The sequence below is a fragment of the Lissotriton vulgaris genome, chromosome 10 (assembly GCF_964263255.1).
Source record: "Lissotriton vulgaris chromosome 10, aLisVul1.2, whole genome shotgun sequence".
Taxonomy (NCBI): domain Eukaryota; kingdom Metazoa; phylum Chordata; class Amphibia; order Caudata; family Salamandridae; genus Lissotriton; species Lissotriton vulgaris.
In genome coordinates, this window is record NC_141698.1 from 795,057,629 (window position 1) to 795,077,533 (window position 19,905).

Below are 19,905 nucleotides of genomic sequence, written 5' to 3' on the forward strand. Positions count from 1 at the left end.
GTACATAACATGAAACGTTTAATGTTTTAATTTTTTGTTTTAATAAATACGGCCGGGAGGGTCACTCCCTCCCACATCCAAAAACTTTAAGAACTGTTTCCGGTTTCCCTCCTTTTGGGGATTGTGTTGAGAGGGGGTGGCGGGTATCTCAGCCATATGGAAAGGGGCGACCACTCGGTCCCCCCGAACGTATGGCGGAGTGCCTCGATCCCCCCGGGAAGCCATTTTTGGGCGGGAGGCGCGTCTCGGCTGGTATGCCCGAAGCGGCGTAGCCGGGGCGCGCCTTTTCCCGCCCTAGAGTGGGCTGGCCTAGACACCGACGTAGCCAGCCCCGCCCTAGGGGCAGGCAGGGGCGGGTTCTCGCCCGCCCTGAAGACGGATAAAAAGAGACGCAAGACCAGAAGACGTCCTCTTGTTCTTGTGCTCCGAAGCTGCACCTCCTCGCTACCCGTGAGCTCGGGACAGAACGAAGAGCCAATTTTGACCCACCCACCAGCCCCTGAGGACAGCAAGTCGTTGTGCAATAAAGTGAATTTTTATAAGTATGTTTTACGTTTCGTTTACAGGCTGTGAAAGTATCAGTTTGTTGTTGATCATAATAAAGTATGGTGAATATCGTGTAAGTTGTTACGATTAAAATGATTTGATGTAGTGTTGCATTTTAAGCATGTTCTTTTGGTCGTAGCGACCATTGTTTTCTTAGGTTTGAGTAGGAATTGTCGTATTTATTTTTGGTAGGCGGTAAGGTCATGATCGGTGAGCACTAATTGGTAGATCCCTATGAGTGGGCGTCACCCAACACGGATGGGAGCGCTCGGGAGAGGTGGCCATTGGCCCCTCAATGGGGAGGCGGTCCCGTCTAAGGGCGGGTCGCCGGAAGTAAAGGAAAGGCGGTCAAGGCCCCTTCCTTTGTAGGAGGGGTTACAGCCCCCTCCTGGGGGAATTTCCCGGGGCCAGTGACATCTGCGACGGCAGATGCGGTAAGTTGTGTGGGGTGGGGGGAGGTCCACGATACCTTCTAGATACCACACACAAGTCTTCGAACGACCTTTAAATGGCGTCGAGTCTTAAGTGCCCCCGTCAAGTCAAGGGAAATTGTTAGTAGTTGCACTTGAGGTAAGCCTCTGTGCTGTCGCCCCTCCCAAGTGGGAGGGGTAAGTCTGGTTAGGGATCTTGACACCGGTTATGACCTTGCCGTTGGCCCTTAAACGTTAGGATGTACAATTTCAGTGTTTCTAGAGAATGTTTTTGTAGGATGCTAGTTCGGCTAGGAGAACCTCTGTATTAGAGAATATGTTAAGGTTAGCCAAACATCGCAATGTGATAATGAAATTGTACATAACATGAAACGTTTAATGTTTTAATTTTTTGTTTTAATAAATACGGCCGGGAGGGTCACTCCCTCCCACATCCAAAAACTTTAAGAACTGTTTCCGGTTTCCCTCCTTTTGGGGATTGTGTTGAGAGGGGGTGGCGGGTATCTCAGCCATAAAAGGGTTTAATATGGTGACAGTGTCTACTAGACATCGCCATCCATATCAGGATGCAGGTGGGGGCAGCTTTTCTGTGGTGGCAATGTGCCGCCATTAAAAGGCATGCGATTTTTGAGGTTGGGGACCTGTTGCGGGCCCCTAGGATGTTATGGGGGTGGGGAGGCACATGGCGTACCCCCTGCATATGCATGCACAACATGGCAGGCATCGCGCAGTGCCTGCCACGTTGTACATGCATATGCACATCATGCATTTTTGGCATTGCAGTGGGTGCTGCTGGGATCAACGCCCGCCGCAATGTTAAAAATGCAGGATGCGCCCGCCAGTGCGGCAGGCACATCCTAATCTCCCCCATGGGACCCCCACACTTATGGCGGGTGGGCCCTTTTACCGTCAGGATGGCGGGCGGACATAGTCTGCCCGCCACCCCAATGATGCCCTAAGTTTCAGCAGCTCCATACAGGTCAGCTTGATGCAAGGAGACAGCTCGACAGAAAAAACCTGAAACTGGAACCAGACCCTCAAAAAACACACTTTCTTAGAAGCCCTGGCCACAAGCAGGAAGATGGGACACTCCAGCACTGTCCAGGTAAGCCTTCAAGCGGCAAAAAGCTAAAGCGGACGTTGCAGGAACACTAACAAGCCTAGGCCATCTTGTAACACGTGCTCATGCGAGTCTGCTACATTTACTATTCTACTCTAAGGATAATCACATTAAATGACGTGCTGGACTTTGAGGGGTTACATATACTATTCCCTCTCCAGTCTTAACCACATTGGTAAAAGTGTGGTATTTTTGGTGAGGCAGGGTTACATTTACTATTCCCACTCCAAAGTTAACTTGGTTGGGAAAAGGTTTGGACTATGAAGGGGTTAAAATTAACTATATCCACTCCAAATGTAAACATTTTTGGGAAACTGTTTGGAGTATGGGTGACTAGATTGACTATTCCCACTCAAAACACAACCACATGGAGAGTAGTATTACATTTTGGCAGAGGTAGATTTAATATTCATACTCCAGTCTTAACCATATTCTATCACACAAAAAAAAACATTAAATTATTACACTATAACAAATTTCATTTCTTACATTTTGGAAACATTTAAGACAAACACATTTTTTTAAACATATGTTATTGATTTTCAGACACCAAATAATCCAAGATCGGCACCCATTACACGTAGATCCATCAAATATATCTTCAAGTTTATCCCCAACCAACTCCCTCAGAACCCACCCCCCCTTTTCGGCGATTGGTCTGGATTCATTTTAAAAAACATGTTCATCACTGCATAGCACCAGCGATAATAGGAACACATATAATACAGTGCGCTCATGGATTGTCACATGCATGAACTTCACTTATCAGTCTTCCCCCTCCCTCTGGGAATTCAGTAGAACCTGCACCATCGTGTCCCAAGCCCTGGCTAGTACCAGAGCTTTTACAATGGCCGTTCTCTTGGCCTGTTGGAACCTAACAGAGCTTTCGCTACTAGCCCATTTAAGTAACTCCGCTCGCCACCTCCTAATCGATGGTCCTTCTTTCGATTTCCAATGCCAGGTAATTTCCCGCTTTGCCAGGAGGAGGCCTAAGTCAATGAACTTACTGGTTACCTTAGTTTTAGGGGTATGCAGGAACCAGTGTAGGAGACACACAGCAACATCAAAGGTTAACTGTCTATCCGAGACCTCATTGAGGAGCTCCCCCACTGCCACCCAGTATCCTCCCAGAGCCGGACAGTTCCAGAGCATGTGCTCCAATTCTGTGCCCCGGTCTGAACATCTAGGGCACGCTGGGCTATGGATCTTAAAGTATTTCTGGATCTTCCTCGGGGTTAGGTAAGCACGGTGCAAAAAAAAAATGTTACTTGCTGGAAACGCGCGTTTCTGCTCCCCTTCCAAGTTCTCCCCAGGACGCAGCCCCATACCGTGTCCGGTATCTGTTTTAAGACAAACACATTACATAAAAATACAAAAAAAACATATAAAAGGAAAAAATACCAACATGCATAAAAATCTAAATTCAAAATAAAGAAAACAAAACTGAAACAATTTTTACCTGTTAAAATATGCAATATTTAACTGAATAAAACAAAGAAATCAAACTAAAAAAAATAGCTCAAACAATACAAATAATATAGATTTTTAAATACATTTTAATCAAAAAAGATATGCATAAAATCGAAATTTTGAAACATTAAAAAACAAAAAAAATGTTTAAAATACTTCTCATCAAATTCCCCTACTGACTCCTAAAATGTTGTTGATCAGAATATGCATAAGAAAAATAAAATAAAATAATAAAACAATAAACGAAAGGCAAACAATATTTTATACAATGATATTTAAAAACTCAATATTAAATACAATATTAAAAAAAGAACAAAAACATGAAAAATATGATATTCTTCCCTGAATAAACTAGGCCACAATATAAATGCCATCACGATATAACAGCAACAATATTACAGACAATATGTTTGACATAATAATCCAGTTGCGGTCCATTCCCTTAGGTCAAAATCTAAATAAAACATTGTCACAGGACTATTGTTTAGCTTCCCAAGTTACGTTCTCACTGAAATATGAAGAAGGTAGTCTTGCAAAAAGAAAGACAGCAGGATTGAAACATATTTAATAATTTAATATATATGCCAAAAGACATGCTAGGCCCACATAGCCTGCTGCTTTAGAGACTACCATAGCAATTTGGGATCCACCAAAACAGTGGAAGGACCCAATACACTGGATTTAAGAAACAGATTATTTCTGTGGAACACCAGAATTGGCAGTGGATTATTGGCCAATAAAAGAGTAAACAAATACCTTCCTGGGTATTGGTTGAAAGATATGAACAATCTTTATTTCAAAAACATCACTGTTACAAATCTCTTTTGACAACTCATCAAAACTGCCCTCCTCAGAGGTAAGTTGATGTGTTTCATCATAATTCACTTTATCAAGGATACAATGCAAATAATTACAGTATGCAGAATCATGTCATACTACAAAACTAAAAAGTGATAAATGTTCACATTGTGTGTCCATACATAACAAGCGTGTCCACCAGTCAATACCACTTGAAGATTAATTCAGAGGGTTTATAAACCTCCTGTATCGACAGAGATTGAGAGAATGGTTTGGGGGGGGAAAAGTATACAATGGAGGTATTGTAAAAAAAAAAAAAAAAAGAACAATAAAGCATTCAGAACGTGTAGAAAATATAAAAAGCAGCCAGAAAAAAAACACCACATTAAAACACATACAAATATTTTCGCTAAGTGTGAACCACCATGAAGAAGTAACAAAGGTATGGAAAATGTGCAAAACACTTGATAAGAGGGAATGTCCCAACATTTTACAGAGATGCTCGATGCTGCCCTCTTCTCCGGAGAGCTTCTTCAGTCACTCCGGGAATCTTAGTATCCATCCTAAAAATCGCTTGAGATCCTACGCTCAGGTCTTTTAGGTTGCGTAACTTACTCCCAGAGAATTTGTGATGCCGGGAGGGACGGGATGTCCGTGATGAGCTAACCTTGACGTAAGTGTGACTACAGGGAGCCGTCCTTGCTCCCCTGCCAGTTTGGGCACTATTATCAATGAAACTCGGAAATTCTCTGGGAGTAAGTTATGCAACCTAAATGACCTGAGCATTCACTCAGACTGTTACTTCCCTCTCCTCCAGAGAGGGAAGTAACCTAGGGATCTATTCTTTTAGTCCTGATGAAAGACAGGGACAACACAAAAGCTGGCTGAAACATGTTGACAGTTTGCAGAGTGGAGGGGTAGTGGGTTCAATATAGTCCAGCATACCACCATCCAGTGGTTTTTAAAAACCTTTTTAACCTGACCAGGGAGTCCACCAATAAAGGGTAGTTTGGAGATCCCTGTGTTAGTTTTAACGGTATTGTCTCTGCACTTATCTTTTTTCCTTTATGTTTGTCTTGTCTCCCCCTCCCTATTGCTCCACCTCTGTCGTTGGTTTGCGCGGAGGGGTGTAAGAAACCCTATGATGAAGCATGCCACAGATTTCTGTGGCTGAGGGCAGTTTTAACGACATGTGTGTCTTGTCAACCTACCTTTGCATAATAGTGACATACATGGATTAGCCCCATTCCTATGTGTGTATGTAGTTGATAGTCCACCACATATAAAAAGGTCATTCTTGTGTTAGGTGCAGTTAAAGGTTTCAGTAATTTAAACCACCCCTGGTAGCTAAGTCACAAGAGAACATGCTTAACTTAAAAGAATGTATAAACATTTAGTTCAACTAAATCAGTTAAAAAGTCAATCCCCACTACGTTTGGTGCCTGTCTGACTGGTAGGACATAAAAGGTCCTGTGCAGGTGTAATTTGACATTTGTTTGTGGTGGAGGAAGACCTTTGAAGTATATTAAGTTCCTGAGTACTGCCCAGCTGGTCTTCCTGCCACAGGGACAAATCAGTTTCCTACACCCAGACCTTTGTCTTACCTCTGGGAGCAATTTTTATACCTCATCAGGACTAAACACCAATTGGGTGACGTTCGGAGGCTAATGCTAATTAGCCTCTGGGCCGTTCAGGAAGAGAATAGGTAACTTTCTAAAAGGCCCATTTCCTCAATAATAATTACAAATAAAAATACAAATTAAAAAATAAGTTGGACTTTTAATAACAATAAAGAGTCCTTGAATATGGAGTCTAGCTGGTTCATAGCGGGAGATAGCAGAATTAATTTTGCTTCACAGTATTTTTCTATGTGTCAGCCAGCCAGCCTACAGTGAAAATCGATATAGGTTGCTATTTAATGTAATGATGTTAACTTTAAACTTCTGCATGTCCTACTTTTAAATACAATGCACCCTGACTTGTGGGTGGCAAGCTTAACATAGGGATGACAAATTGGTATCTAAAAGGAAACATGTCTCCTGCAAAAGAGGGTTTGTTTTGGAAGGTCGAGATGCAGGGTTAGCTGCACCTGCCAAGCTGCAGTGGCAGACATGCAATCACCCTTTCCTGGTAACACTAGTGGATTGCACTGTAGTTTTGTATTCCATGCGTAACATTTTATTTTCCATGACATGGGTGTCTTTTGGCAAAAGGAACATATGATGAACAGAATGCTGATCAATGCAAACATTCACCCCAGTCACAAAGATCTGGGTTTAATCCATCATTCTTTTTTTCTTTTCCATCCCATCATCTTTAATCCATCATTCTTATGCTCACCACACTCCTGTTCGGACCCAGCCATATGCAAATAAGTCTTGACCCTGTTCCTCATGGGAACAGTCCAGCTCGACCTGCCAAGCCAGGTTCTCTCTGGAAAAGAAACAAGTATCCTGGGACCGGTTTCGGGGCAAAAATGTTTAAGCACTCCATCCATCATCTTGTCGAGTTTGCTATGTTCGCCCTAAGTGGCCAAAGGTATGCCCAGATGTGGGTCCCTTGCTCACTGTGCAACTTGATTCAAGCTAGCCTGACTGATAAGGGGTAATACCACGAAACCGGTCCCAGGATGCTTGTTTCTCGTGCAGGGAGGACCTGGCTTGGCAGTTTGGGCTGGACTGTTCCCAAGAGGAACAGGGTCAAGGCTTATTTGCATATGGCTGCGTCCAAACAGGGGTGGCATTTAGTGTGCAAAAGAGCAATGGATTAAACTTAGATCTGTGACTGGGGGTGAGTGGTTGAAAGGTTTCGGCACTCCGTCCATCATCTTGTGTTTGCTGTGGGTGTATTTTGGGCCCCATATACTATGCACTCATAGTAAAGTTAAATATGGAGATTGGGGTTTGCCAATTTGACATGTTTGGCTAGCAGTGTATCAGAGTGCTGAGTTGAAAACATGAGCACCTGTCCACAATAAAATGGTGTGTCTATGCAAAAAGAGGCACTTGCAACAATGCCAAAGGCTCTTTCTTCCCCTTGTATTCCTTTAGTCATCATGTGCTGCCTCTTCTGAAACAATTTCAAGTACACTACCTGTGAAGAGCAAAAATTTGCTAACAATAGACTCAATGTTTAGGTTTGGTTTCACACAACGTCGTAACATTTATGACTCATAAAACGTTCCAGAAGTCACTGAAAACCTTTCTTGTTTGAGGTATTTGTTTCGCTTTCTCTGGAATCGCTTAATCGATTCCACATTAAGCCCTTATAAACAGTTTATTTTATTTTGAAGTGCTATAGAACTATTTCATTAGCTCAAATTAAATGTAGTTAATGCTCATGGCCCTGTTTTCATGAAGACTGTATTTAATGAAATACACTGACCTTAGGGTCAAAGTTCACAACCAGAAGATTATTGTCCGGCACACGTTTAATGAGTGGACGATTCAAGTTAAATTGGCAGATTTCGTCCACTTGCGATTTCCATTGCTCGTAGATCTTCTCTTCAAACTGGTCAAGTAAGGTTAACATTTCCATGTACTTGTGATACGTCAAGCTAGCTTCTGGGCCTTCCATGCTTCTAGTAATGGAAACAAATACATTATTAGCTGATTTCTAACTTTGGTAGCAAAAGAGTAACTAACTACACGTCGCATTGATTTTTGAAGGGGTGTATCATCATAACACAATTATGTATTCTCTATAATATTTTCCATTTACAAAACTCCTGAGAATCTGTGCAGCAGTTAAGCCTACATTGCAAAGTTAGAGATGGCTAGTACATAATTTCCAATCACTGCACTTTCACAAAGAAACTGTAAAATAGTCATTTGTTACTGAATTCAATAGTTGGCTGAGAGTACACAGCTATAACTAAGTTGCTTTCGATTTTGCTGCTTTAGGCAATAAATAACAGATATAGATTAGTCTGATGTTGAAAACTGCCCATGTCCATTTTCATCAGAAGCAAATGTTGCATTTAAAAAGCACAATTTGTATACCAGAGTCGAATATGTAGAAGGTAAATTGTCATAATATATTGCAACTTTAAGAGCTGTGATATCAAAATGTGCTCTGAATGACCCTGAATAAAAGATTACTTGGTAGGAACTGTTAATATTAGGCATGTTCGAAAAACATCATTTACAACAAATCCTAGGAAAGGTATTACTATAGATAATTAATGAATTTGAGCATACAGCAAATTGCACATTGCATCAAACAAACTAAATCTACCAAGGAGTTAAAAAGGCAATGGAAATCCAAAGCCAAAGTTTGGAGATGGGGAAACAACATGGGGGCCCAGTAGCGTAACAAAACCTGAGGGGGCCCTTTGCAATGGACATGGAGGGGGCAGCGGAGGCCTTTGTTATGCCACTGTGGTGGCTTCCAGTACATTGGATTTGGTGGCAGTGGCACAATGTAAAATGATGGGGCCCTTCTGCAGAATGTTGGGAGGGGCCCCTTGAACTCCCAGGTTTCACAGATATCCATTGGAGGGTCTCGCTGCACCGCACGAGCTTGGGCTACATCCCTGTATAGTTGACAATTAGATAGTAAAGGTTACAGCTAAGGGTATGATGGACACAAAGCTTTCAATCTGGCACACGAGGCAAACATGCAAAAGGTGTCAATTTTGGGAGACCTCCTTTTGCACATGTATACACTGGTCAGAAATCTAAAGGTTTTAAAATAGTAATATATACAATGCAAAGTGTTCAAGATTGTATTCTGGACATGTGAAATTATAGCGCTGGCTGGTAAGGAAATAATCAAGGTGATCATGAGTTTACTCATAGCAGACATATGATATGATTTGGCAGTCAGCCATCTGGACTAATGGAAATAAAATAACTCACTATTGGGTTAAAGGGAAGAACATTTTGGTAAGCATGGGGTGTGTTGCATGATGCACAATTTGGAGACAGAAAACTTGACCAGGTCTCTCAACTACCACACGGCCCCCGTGTGCCCGGATTCTGCTGCTGCTGCCTGCTTGGCCCTCTTGCTGCCGCCTCTCCTTAGGGCACCTGCTCTCCAGGCTTGCCCTCGCTCCCCAGGCTTACCCAGGCTTGCCCTCACTCTCCCCGCTCCACGTTCCCTCTCTTTCCAACCCCCCTCTGCTCCCCACCGCTGCTCTTCTGCGGCCCACCCCCTTCTCCTGTCTCCCACTCCCCATTCGCCGCCCCGCTCCCGCCTCCCAGCTGCTCCTCCCTCCCACTTCACCATAAATGGCGGGGACCGAGCGTACGCGACTATTGCGCGCCGAAGGCGCGCCAAAGGCAGGCCCATCTACGCCCGTCCGTGCCTGGACCGCGCCCAGCACCAGAAGCCCTGGACCCCACCAGAGCCAGCCAACCCGACTGAGCTACGACGCCGCCACCCTCCATGCACTCAACACCGGCCGACATCCAGCTTGCTACCAAGCCACCCCGAAACGCACCCACGGAGCCTTCACCTGCCACGCCTGCTACTACACCTGCACTCGGTCCTGCACTGCGCCAGCCAAAACAGCCGCCAACAACCACCACCTCAAGTGCATCTTGCTCAACACCCGCTCCATCCACAGGCACGCCGTCGAACTATGGGACCTCCTGGACAAAACGGCACCAGATGTCGCCTTCTTCATGGAAACCTGGATGAACGCCTTCTCAGCCCCCGACATTGCCATTGCCATCCCGGACAGCTACAAGATCACCCGGAGGGACCGCGTCAACCAGACCGGAGGAGGCATCGCCATCGCCCACAGAAACACTATCCGCATCACAACCAACACCGACGACACCCTCGCCACCGCAGAGCACCTGCACTTTCAGATTCACACCAACCCCAAGACCACCCTCAGAGGAACCCTAATCTACACACCCCCGGGACCACGCTCACACTACAGTGAGGCCATCGCAGACTTCATCATCCCACTCGCCCTCGCCTCTCCTGACTACATCCTCCTAGGAGACCTCAATTTCCACCTGGAGAACGACCAGGACAACAACACCACTGCCCTACTAGACAACCTCGCCAACCTCCGAATCAAGCAACTGGTCAACACCCCCACCCATTACGCCGGCCACACGCTCCACCCTGTCTTCTCCTCCAGCAACCACATCTCCTTCAGCCACAACACCGAGCTCCACTGGACCAACCACAGCTGCGTACACTTCAAATTCAGGAAAACAATGACCCACCACCGCCCTCAACAAACCTCCCGAAGATGCTGGAGCAAGATCACCACTGACCAACTCACCACCTCCTTGCGCCTAAACCCTCCCACCAACACCACGGACCTCAACGAAGGAGCCTGCAACCTCACACAGTGGATCACCGACTGCGCGACACCCTTGCTCCACTGAAAAACCCCTCCCAGCAACCTCAACAGCAAGAAAGCTGCGTGGTTCACCAACAATCTCAAAGACTCCAAGAAATCCTGCCGTGACCTCGAGAAAGCCTGGCGCCACAACTAGTCAACGGACAACATGACAACCCTCAAGAACGCCACCCGCAAACACCACGAGCTGATCCGCACCACCAAAAGGTCGTCCTTCAGAGAACGACTGGACAACAACACCCACAACAGCAAGGAACTCTTAAACGTTGTGAAAGAGCTCTCCGACCCCAACGCCAGCAACAATGACATCACGCCTTTTCAAGACCTCTGCAACTCTCTGGCCAACTTTTTTCACCGTAAGATCATCGACATACGCGACAGCTTCGGCGCTCAGAACACGTACCCCACCTCCGAACCTACACCCCCCACCACCACCATGTGCGACTGGACTCAGGTCAGCACGGAAGATACCACCCACACGATGAACACCATCCACTCTGGCTCCCCAGCCGATCCCTGCCCACACCACATCTTCAACAAAGCCGACTCCATCGTCGCACCCAAACTTCGGGACATCGTCAACAACTCCTTCATATCCGCCACCTTCCCGGAGAGCTAGAAGCACGCAGAGATCAGTGCCCTCCTGAAGAAACCCACCGCAGGCCCCTCAGACCTCAAGAACTTCCGCCCATCTCGCTCCTCCCCTTCCCTGCAAAAGTTATCGAGAGAACCGTCAACAAACAGCTGACAGCCTTCCTGGAGACGAACGGCTCCCTCGACCCATCGCAGTCCGGATTCCAAGTGAACCACAGCAACGAGACCGCCCTCATCGCGGCCGCCGACGACATCCGAACCCTGCTGGACAACGGAGAAACCGCCACCCTCATCCTGCTCGACCTTTCAGCTACGTTCGACACGGTCTGCCACCGCACCCTGACATCCCGCCTCCACCACACCGGGATCCAAGGAAAGGCCCTGGAATGGATCACCTCCTTCCTCTCCGACAGAACCCAAAGAGTCCGTCTCCTGCCCTTCCTCACAGAAGCCACCAAGATCATCTGCGCCGTACCTCAAGGCTTCTCGCTCAGCCCCACCCTCTTCAACGTCTACATGAGCCCCCTCGCAGCCATAGCATGCAAGCACAACCTCAACATCATCTCCTACGCCGACGATACCCAACTGATCCTCTCCCTCACCAACGACCCCACCTCAGCCAGAGCCAGCTTCCAGGATGGAATAAAAGACATAGCAGACTGATGAAGCTCAGCCGCCTGAAACTGAACTCAGACAAGACGGAAGTCCTCATCCTTGGCCCTTCCATCTCCGCCTGGGACGACTCCTGGTGGCCCCCTCCTGCTCTGGGCACCCCACCCAAGCCCACGGACCACACACGCAACCTGGGCTCCATCCTTGACTCCTCCCTCACGATGTCCAAGCAAGTTAACGCTGTTACCTCCTCCTCCTTCAACACTCTCCGCATGCTCCGTAAGATCTTCCGCTGGACCCCCACTGGAACCAGGAAAACGGTCCCCCAGCCCTCGTCACCAGCCGCCTGGACTACGGGAACGCCCTATATGCTGGGACCACCGCCAAACTAAAGAAAAGACTCCAGGGCATCCAGAACGCCTCAGCACGACTCTTCTTGGACATCCCCGACACAGCCACATCTCCACCAACCTGAGGGACCTGCATTGGCTCCCCGTCAGCAAAAAGATCACGTTCAGACTCCTCACCCACACACACAAGGCTCTCCACGACTTGGGCCCCGAAAACCTCAACAACCACCTCATGTTCTACACGCCAACCTGCCAGCTCTGCTCGGCCAGCCTCGCCCTCGCCACCGTCCCACAGATCCGCAGAACCACCACCGGAGGAAGATCCTTCACCCACCTGGCGGCCAAGACCTGGAACACCCTCCCCACCCACCTACGACCCACCCAGGACCATCTCTCCTTCAGGAAGCAACTCAAGACCTGGCTTTTCAAACAGTAGCAACCCCCCCCAGCGCCTTGAGACCCTAGCGGGTGAGTAGCACACTTTACAAATACTCTTGATTGATTGATTGAAAATGAAGTTAAAGCTTAAAGTTGCTAATCCAGTATAATGGATCATCTTGGTCTAGAAGTGCGAGACATCATCACTAAATGAGTTAGTGTTACTCAAATAATTGACCCATAGGAAAGTTTTGAAAAGAGGCCAGTGACTGGGGTACAGGCTGTCAACCATATATTTGGGGAAGGGGCAATGGAGAATGAGGTCAATTGCTTAGTAAAAGATTCTTTGCAAAAGTTACATTGTTAAAATATTAGCCTAAATGGGATTGCCTCGGACGTTGGAAAGGATATTTTGCACCTGCGTGGATTTGCTGAACCTTAACATTTGTCTTTCGTTGACTTGTCGCTTCCCTAACATTTCAAAGGTGCCAGACACCTTAGAAGATGGCGAGATATTAAGGGACTTGTTTACAATAGGGTGACCTTGCACATTTTCAGGTGACTGCCACTGTGGTATGCTTTTTAGGTCCGGCCCATAGCGGCAGGGTGCTTGCGCTTCTCGCTTTGCGAGGAATGCAGTTTTCAGTATGCCCTTTAAGCTCTGTGGAAGCTCCGCCCACTTTCCAAACATCTTTTTCACTGACTGACTGAGGGTATTTATAGCGGGTGCTTATGCCAAGGCGTCTTGGCGCTGGGTAGAGTGCACTGAGAGCTACACTAAGATTAGCATTGCATAAAGAGCCTGGTTTTAATAGCTTTCCTGAATATGGTATGAGTGGGCTGAAGTCAGAGTGAGACGGGAAGTGAGTTCCATAGTTTGGCTGCCAGAAATGAAAAATGTTTGCCTCCCCAACTAACCCTTTTCATCTTGGGAGGAAGAACGAGCCCAGTGTCCATCGACCTTAAGCAGCGCGAAGGAATGTATTGGGGGAATAGTGATTGTATGTCTTCCGCCCCACCTCCATAGAGGGCTTTATGTACTAGGCATAGAGCTTTAAACTCCACCCGTCATCTCACCGGAAGCCAGTGTAGTTGTTTTATGCTGGCCGCAGTGGAGTGATGCTTGGATAGGCCATACAACACTAGAGCTGCAGCATTTTGAAGTGACTGAAGCTTATTGAGCTGTTTCACTCCAGCGCTCAGATAAAGGGCATTGCAATAGTCGATTCTCGATAAGATAAGCGCACCCACCACTGTTTTCCTGAGGGAAAACAGGATGAATGGGAGGATTTCATGCAATATCTTGAGTGTAAAAAAGCAGGCGGAGACCACTTGGTTTATTTGAGGGGCACAAGTGAGATCTTTAATAATGAAAAAGCTGTTGTTTCTGGCCTTTGACACCAGTGACGGACATGTACCGGCTTCAGGTGGCACCAACACTGGTTCTAGATTGAAGGTTTCTTGCCAAATTCCAGAATCTCAGTCTTTTCAGTGTTAAGTTTTAAAAAGTTGACATTTATCCAAGACATTACAGAGGAAAGGCTATCATGGAACCGTTCTGCTGACGTACTGGTATTTTGAGCGGCCAACACCACCAATTGTGTGTCGTCAGCACAAGATGCAAGCGCAAGACCCTAACATTTATTTAGTCTTGCCAATAGTGTTACATAAAAATGAAACAAGGTGGGTGAAAGTGCCAAGCCTAGGGGGACTCAACCTGGGAGGGTAAACAGTTCCGATCTCAGACCTCCTCAATATATTATTTGTTCCCTGGAGTCGAGAAAAGAGGAGAGAAGGGTCAGGGCCTTGCCACTGACTCCCACGGACTGAAGCCTATTAATTAACACTGTATGGTTTACTGTGCCGAAAGCTGCCGTGAGGTCTAGCAATATTAAGGCCGTCCTGCCACCCTTTTGATGGCTTTCTCCAGGACCTTCGAGGGCAGAGGTAAACAAGAGATGGGGTGGTAGTTTTTGGCCTCCAAAGGTTCAGTGTTTCTTTTTTTACAATAGGCCTAATACAGGGCATTTTCCATCCTGCTGGGAAGCACCCCGTTCCAATGATTAGATTTAGTAGTGGGGTCAGTGATGCGCCTACCTCATCACTAGCTAGATGTAAGATATATGGGGGACAGGGATCAAGTGGAGACCCTGACTTAGTAAGTGAAAGTATGTCTACCACTTGCTTTCCATCCAGACTGGTAAATTGGGTTAGACTACCTTGGCAAGAGTGTTTTTCCCAAGTCTCTATAGGGTTTGTACTGTTGACCTCGGCTAATATTAAAAGTTCCTCATAGACCATTTTAACCTTTGTCTGAAAGAAAACGGCAAGGTTATCCACAAGGCTTGGTCAGGGGTGAAGACAGTGTCTCTCGGACATCGAGACAGATCAGTTACTGTTTTGAACAGTTCTTTGGGCGAGTTTGAGGCTTCTAGAATTTTAGATGTAAAATAGGCTGTCTTAGCTGATATGATTGCTCCCTTGTATTCTTTTAGTGCTAAGCCGTATTCAATGGTATGCTCTTAGATATATGAGGCGTTCCTTGAGTCTACATTTTATTTTTATTGTTTTTAACTCTGCTGAGTACCAAGGGGAGGATACCAGTCTTTTATTGGCCGTCTTATTAACTTCTGGTGGGAAGGGTATGCTCAGACGTGGGTCACGTGCTCACTAGGCCACTGGAGTCAAGTTATCCTGGCTGATAGCCAGAAACCGGTCCTAGGATGCTGGATTCCGCTCCAGAGAAGACATGGCTTGTCAGCTTAGTCTGGACTGTTCCCATGAGGCACAGGGTCAAGACTGATTTGCATATGACCATGTCTGAACTGGGCTGGCTTGGTAAGCGAATACGATGGATTAAACCCAGATCTGTGACTGGGGGTGAATGTTTTGCCATTGTGCAACATTCCGTCCATCATCTTGTGTGTTTTACCAACTGATTAATTGCCTGGATTATCCAGTTATTAAAGTCACTGGCAGCCTGGTTAGGATCTGCATTACATGTCAGATTCACTTTCAAGGCCGTAGTTAACTCTTGTTGGGAATTTTTTTTCCAAGCACGTATCTTCCTCAGAGAAGGTCGGTTTCTGCGGCACAGATTATTGTTGATGGTGTTAATAGTGAAATTGACAGCATAATGATCTGACCAAGGTAATGGCAGCGAACTAGTCACTTCAATGTGGGCACTGTTTGTAAAGATGCCGTCCAAGGTATGTCTTGCCTGATGTGTGGGTTCCCGTACAATTTGCGTCATTTCAGAACTGGCTAGGGTATCTATTAAACTTGAGGTATCCGAGTTATTTGTCACCTCTAGAAGAAATTTAAAATCCTCTAGCAACGTGAAGGAGTCCACATGAAAGCAGGACTCCATATGTGTTTGCAAAGTGGTAATGAAGGATAGCCTAGGACCTGGGGGTCTGTATACTAAGATTCCTTGGAAGCATTCCATATTATTTAGTTTTATACTCAAAAACATAGCCTCTGCATCCAGTAGTGGCTCTGGTGTCAATCTCACCTTAAAACAGGCTCAGTGCAGGGCACTCACCGAGATTAAGGCTCAGGAAATCATCACGGGTATAGGTCATCCTGGAGATTTGGGCAGGGGTCCTGGCGCTGGTCGCGCTACGGGCGCAGATGGGCTTGCCTTTGGTGCACCGTTGGCGTACCCACTGCGCAGTCGCAACATCTGGCAATTTGTAGCCAGAAGAGGAGTGCAGCAAAAGAAAGACTAGCGCGTTAACCGCTACACTGGTCCACTCTTAGCAGCAAAAACTGTATTTTAAACAGTTAAAAATGTTCAATTTTAAAAACCAGCAGTAGGCAACAATGCTCATAGTCAGCGCTATGCTCAGTTCTAACTACCGAAACGCGGTCGCAACATTCAGCAATTTGTAGCCGGAAGGGGAGTGCAGCGAAAGAAAGACTAGTGCATTAACCGCTACACAGATCCGCTCATACAGACGGGCACCGTGGTCAGCGGGACAGTGATTGCAGCAGGTAGGCACTAAAATGCAATTTACTTCATTGGCTTAGGTGCTACATGCTGTCTTCCGATTGGTTTTAGGCTTGTTAGTCCCTCCTCATGATGGCCATGTCGTCATTTGTATCCTTCCATGGCTACTGGCCCCTTTACTCCGAACACTATTTTCGACAAAATGCCTACAGCTCCGAACGCCCAGGGACGAGTTTGTCATCTTTGCAAATGGTCTTATAGGAGTAGGATACACTTAAAAATATGAAGCAAAGTGTAGCAGAGAAAGCTTCATGCAGCAAAGACCATCTCCCCACTACCAGTTTCCTTCCGTTATAATAGCATCTAATACCTTTCACCCGGAAATGAAAGAAGTGACCTAGTGATGAGCCAATTTTAAATTAGGTAACTGGAGTGGACATTGGCAGAGAAGTAGAGCTTTCACAAGCATTCAACCACACACGCATAAATTACAATTGCAAATGTACAAACAAAACTTACCTAAGACATAACCTAAAATAAATGAAGCACTTGAGAACATGTGCCTTCTCCACTTATTTGAAAATACGAATCTTTTACTGTAATTACCTTTTACTACATATAGAAAACAACACATTGTAGAGATTTTCATCAACGAGACGCACTAATTCTTTCGTAAGAATGATTTTCTATTAGATATTATGCAAAAAAAAAAGGTGTCTTAGGGTGCCTTTTTAGCTATTCCAGTAGCTATTCGTCATGTTATGTATTCAATGCTTTGCTCCGCTGCTTTCTGTTTCCTTGCTAACATCAGTATGAGGCCGGGGTTTGCCTGACTCTACCGTGGCCACCCCTTGGGACGTGGTCACTCCCCTGGTTTTGGACCAGAACACGCAGGTCTTGTGGACGTTTGTTTCAGTGCATGTTTTGTGCATGTTGCTATTCTGATTCACGTTGCAGTTTAAACTTTGTTTTTTTTTTTGTTTGGTTAGTTTTTTCCTGGGAGACGATGATGTCCGCTTTGGAGAATTACATCAAACAAATTCTTGCTTAGGTTTTCCTGTGCTTGTTTTATGATATCTGCGGAATGAATTAATCTCATTGAAGTAGTTACCGAATACCTACTTTATCTTATTATGTGGTTTCACTTTTAAGGGTGGGGGTTGTTCGACTTAAGTGCTTTACCATAAAAACAATCTGGTGTTGCTCGAGTGTTGAGATCACAAAATTACTGAACATCCGCTTTGATTTGCGTTCCCAAATTTGAATGGCACCTAAACATTTAGAGTGTTCTCTATCTCAGCTGTATGATCAGTTTACGTCCTGTGGGAAGAGGTAATGATTTTCCTTTTTTCCAAATGATTTATTCTCGCATAATTTGTGTTTTGCATTCAGCTTGATTCAACATTCTTCATAGGAACGTGAAGGACACAACGTATGTTTTAACCAATTAAAATAATGATGAATTAAATGTGTAAGCGCCACAAGTTATGCATGCGTTTTCATCAGGAAATGCTTAAATCATTAAGCGATCCAATCGCATCAGAACATTACCTAAGGAGAAAACTGCGATTTAATTTTTTTAGCAAACAAGTCCCCTAATAAGCTTATATCATTCACTCTCCCAAATATACTATATGCCATAAGGAGGCAGGTATTGTTGCTGAGCAGTACAAAAATGTGGAAGAGGTTTTCTTTTCTGGGAATGAAACAAATTAATTAAGTCTTCACTTCCCAGGTACTTACAGGAGTTGGTGGAGCAAACCTACACTCGAGCAGTGATCTTGTATTTCAGTGATATGGCCACCGAAGGCCCTGGTTTGTGTGGAGAAGTGTGGCTCAATGGTTAGAGCGGCAGACTCTGAAGCAGAGGTCTGGCCCGGGACCAGGGTTCAATTCCCCGCCTCGGCTGGTCTTGGGCTCAAAAATTCCACGGACCTGATAATTCTCGTTACGGTGCCTATTCCAATCATGGAGTACCACTCTGCAACTCTGGGCAATAGCTTGCTTAATCTCCACAACGGCCCCTACAACGCTAAGGATGCCTGGCCTCCACCTTGGGGGTACCCAGGAGTGGACGCCTCACAGGGAAAGCCAGGATGGGTTCCACAGCGGTATTTGTACAAGCGCCTTGAGACCCTTGCGGGTGAGTAGTGCGCTATACAACTATCAATTTACAATATTAAAAACAGAGTTTTGGACTGTACAATTTCCAGCTGAAAGGCAATATTTTTCTCCATGTGTTCCCATACCTGGCATGTGACGCAGTTTGGTGCTTATTTTCCTTCCATGTTAAAGAACAGTAGATGTTTCAGCACCCAGACTAATGTGCTGCATAGCTAAATACATAAAAGGTACCAAAGGCGAGACAGATTGCATTGAAAATGCTTGTTTCCCTTGAAATGTCTCCCGCTTGCATTGTGGGAGTTGCTATGGGGGAAAAGAAACATGACAGCAGGTACATTGCATTACAACTGTCACTGTTTCAAAGATAAGGAAACCACACAAATCAGACATCACTACTCAGGCAGATCCCAACTCCAATGGTTTCTCATCCACTTTCGCACTTTACTCGGAAACGAGCCTCAAAACATACAAGCTATCACAATTGGTCTGCAAACTAATTATATTCTGTTTTGAATTTCAAGTAAGCAGCATCCTCGACGGAAAAACTGCAAACTAAGCACAAGTCCCTTGTCTTCCTATGCTATATCTGGTTTCAATATAATCTTCCCAGACCTACCCTAAATTACTTTTCTACCCTATCACCCTCCATTGCAGGCAATCAGCAAAATGCGTTCCATCTCCAGCCTAGATTACTGTTCACTCTCCTGATGAAAGACAGTTAAGGATTGGCGTGTCCCTTGGCAGACAGGAGTTACGGAATGCAGACCATTAAAATCAGATACTTTTACAACTGCTGTCCTCTGGCTTTATCTTACCATTGATCCCAAAATTGAGATCCTAAAATGCCCATATATATCACTTAACGTGGTCAGCCTTAAGCTTACTCCAGGAGATAGTTTGGCATAGAACCTCAGAGCAAAATATCCATGTAATAACAACATAATAATGCCCAGCCAGTGCCTTTACTTATAAGATAAGCATCTGCAATGCAATAGGTCTTGCATTTACGTGAGTTTGAGCTATTGGCATTGTAAATGACAATGCCTTTTAATTATGGTTTGGTTTTTAAATCACAAATAAAAAAAGACATTGTCATTTACAATGCCAATAGTTTAAATTTGCATAAATGCGAGACCTATTGCATTGCAAATGTTTGTTATATTCTAGCTCTGTTTGTAAGGCCTCTAGAGTAAGAACACCCCCCA

At 45.4% G+C, this 19,905-nt stretch overlaps 1 protein-coding gene across 1 annotated transcript in view; it reads right to left on the reverse strand.

The window, feature by feature from the left end:
* The window catches only part of DNAH11 (dynein axonemal heavy chain 11), a 3,435,931-nt gene that overhangs the window by 2,609,501 nt on the left and 806,525 nt on the right, over positions 1–19,905 (reverse strand). The window contains exon 13 of the mRNA XM_086939827.1: positions 7,750–7,945. Within this exon, the coding sequence (XP_086795953.1) occupies positions 7,750–7,945 (196 nt within the window). The remainder of the gene's footprint in view (positions 1–7,749; positions 7,946–19,905) is intronic.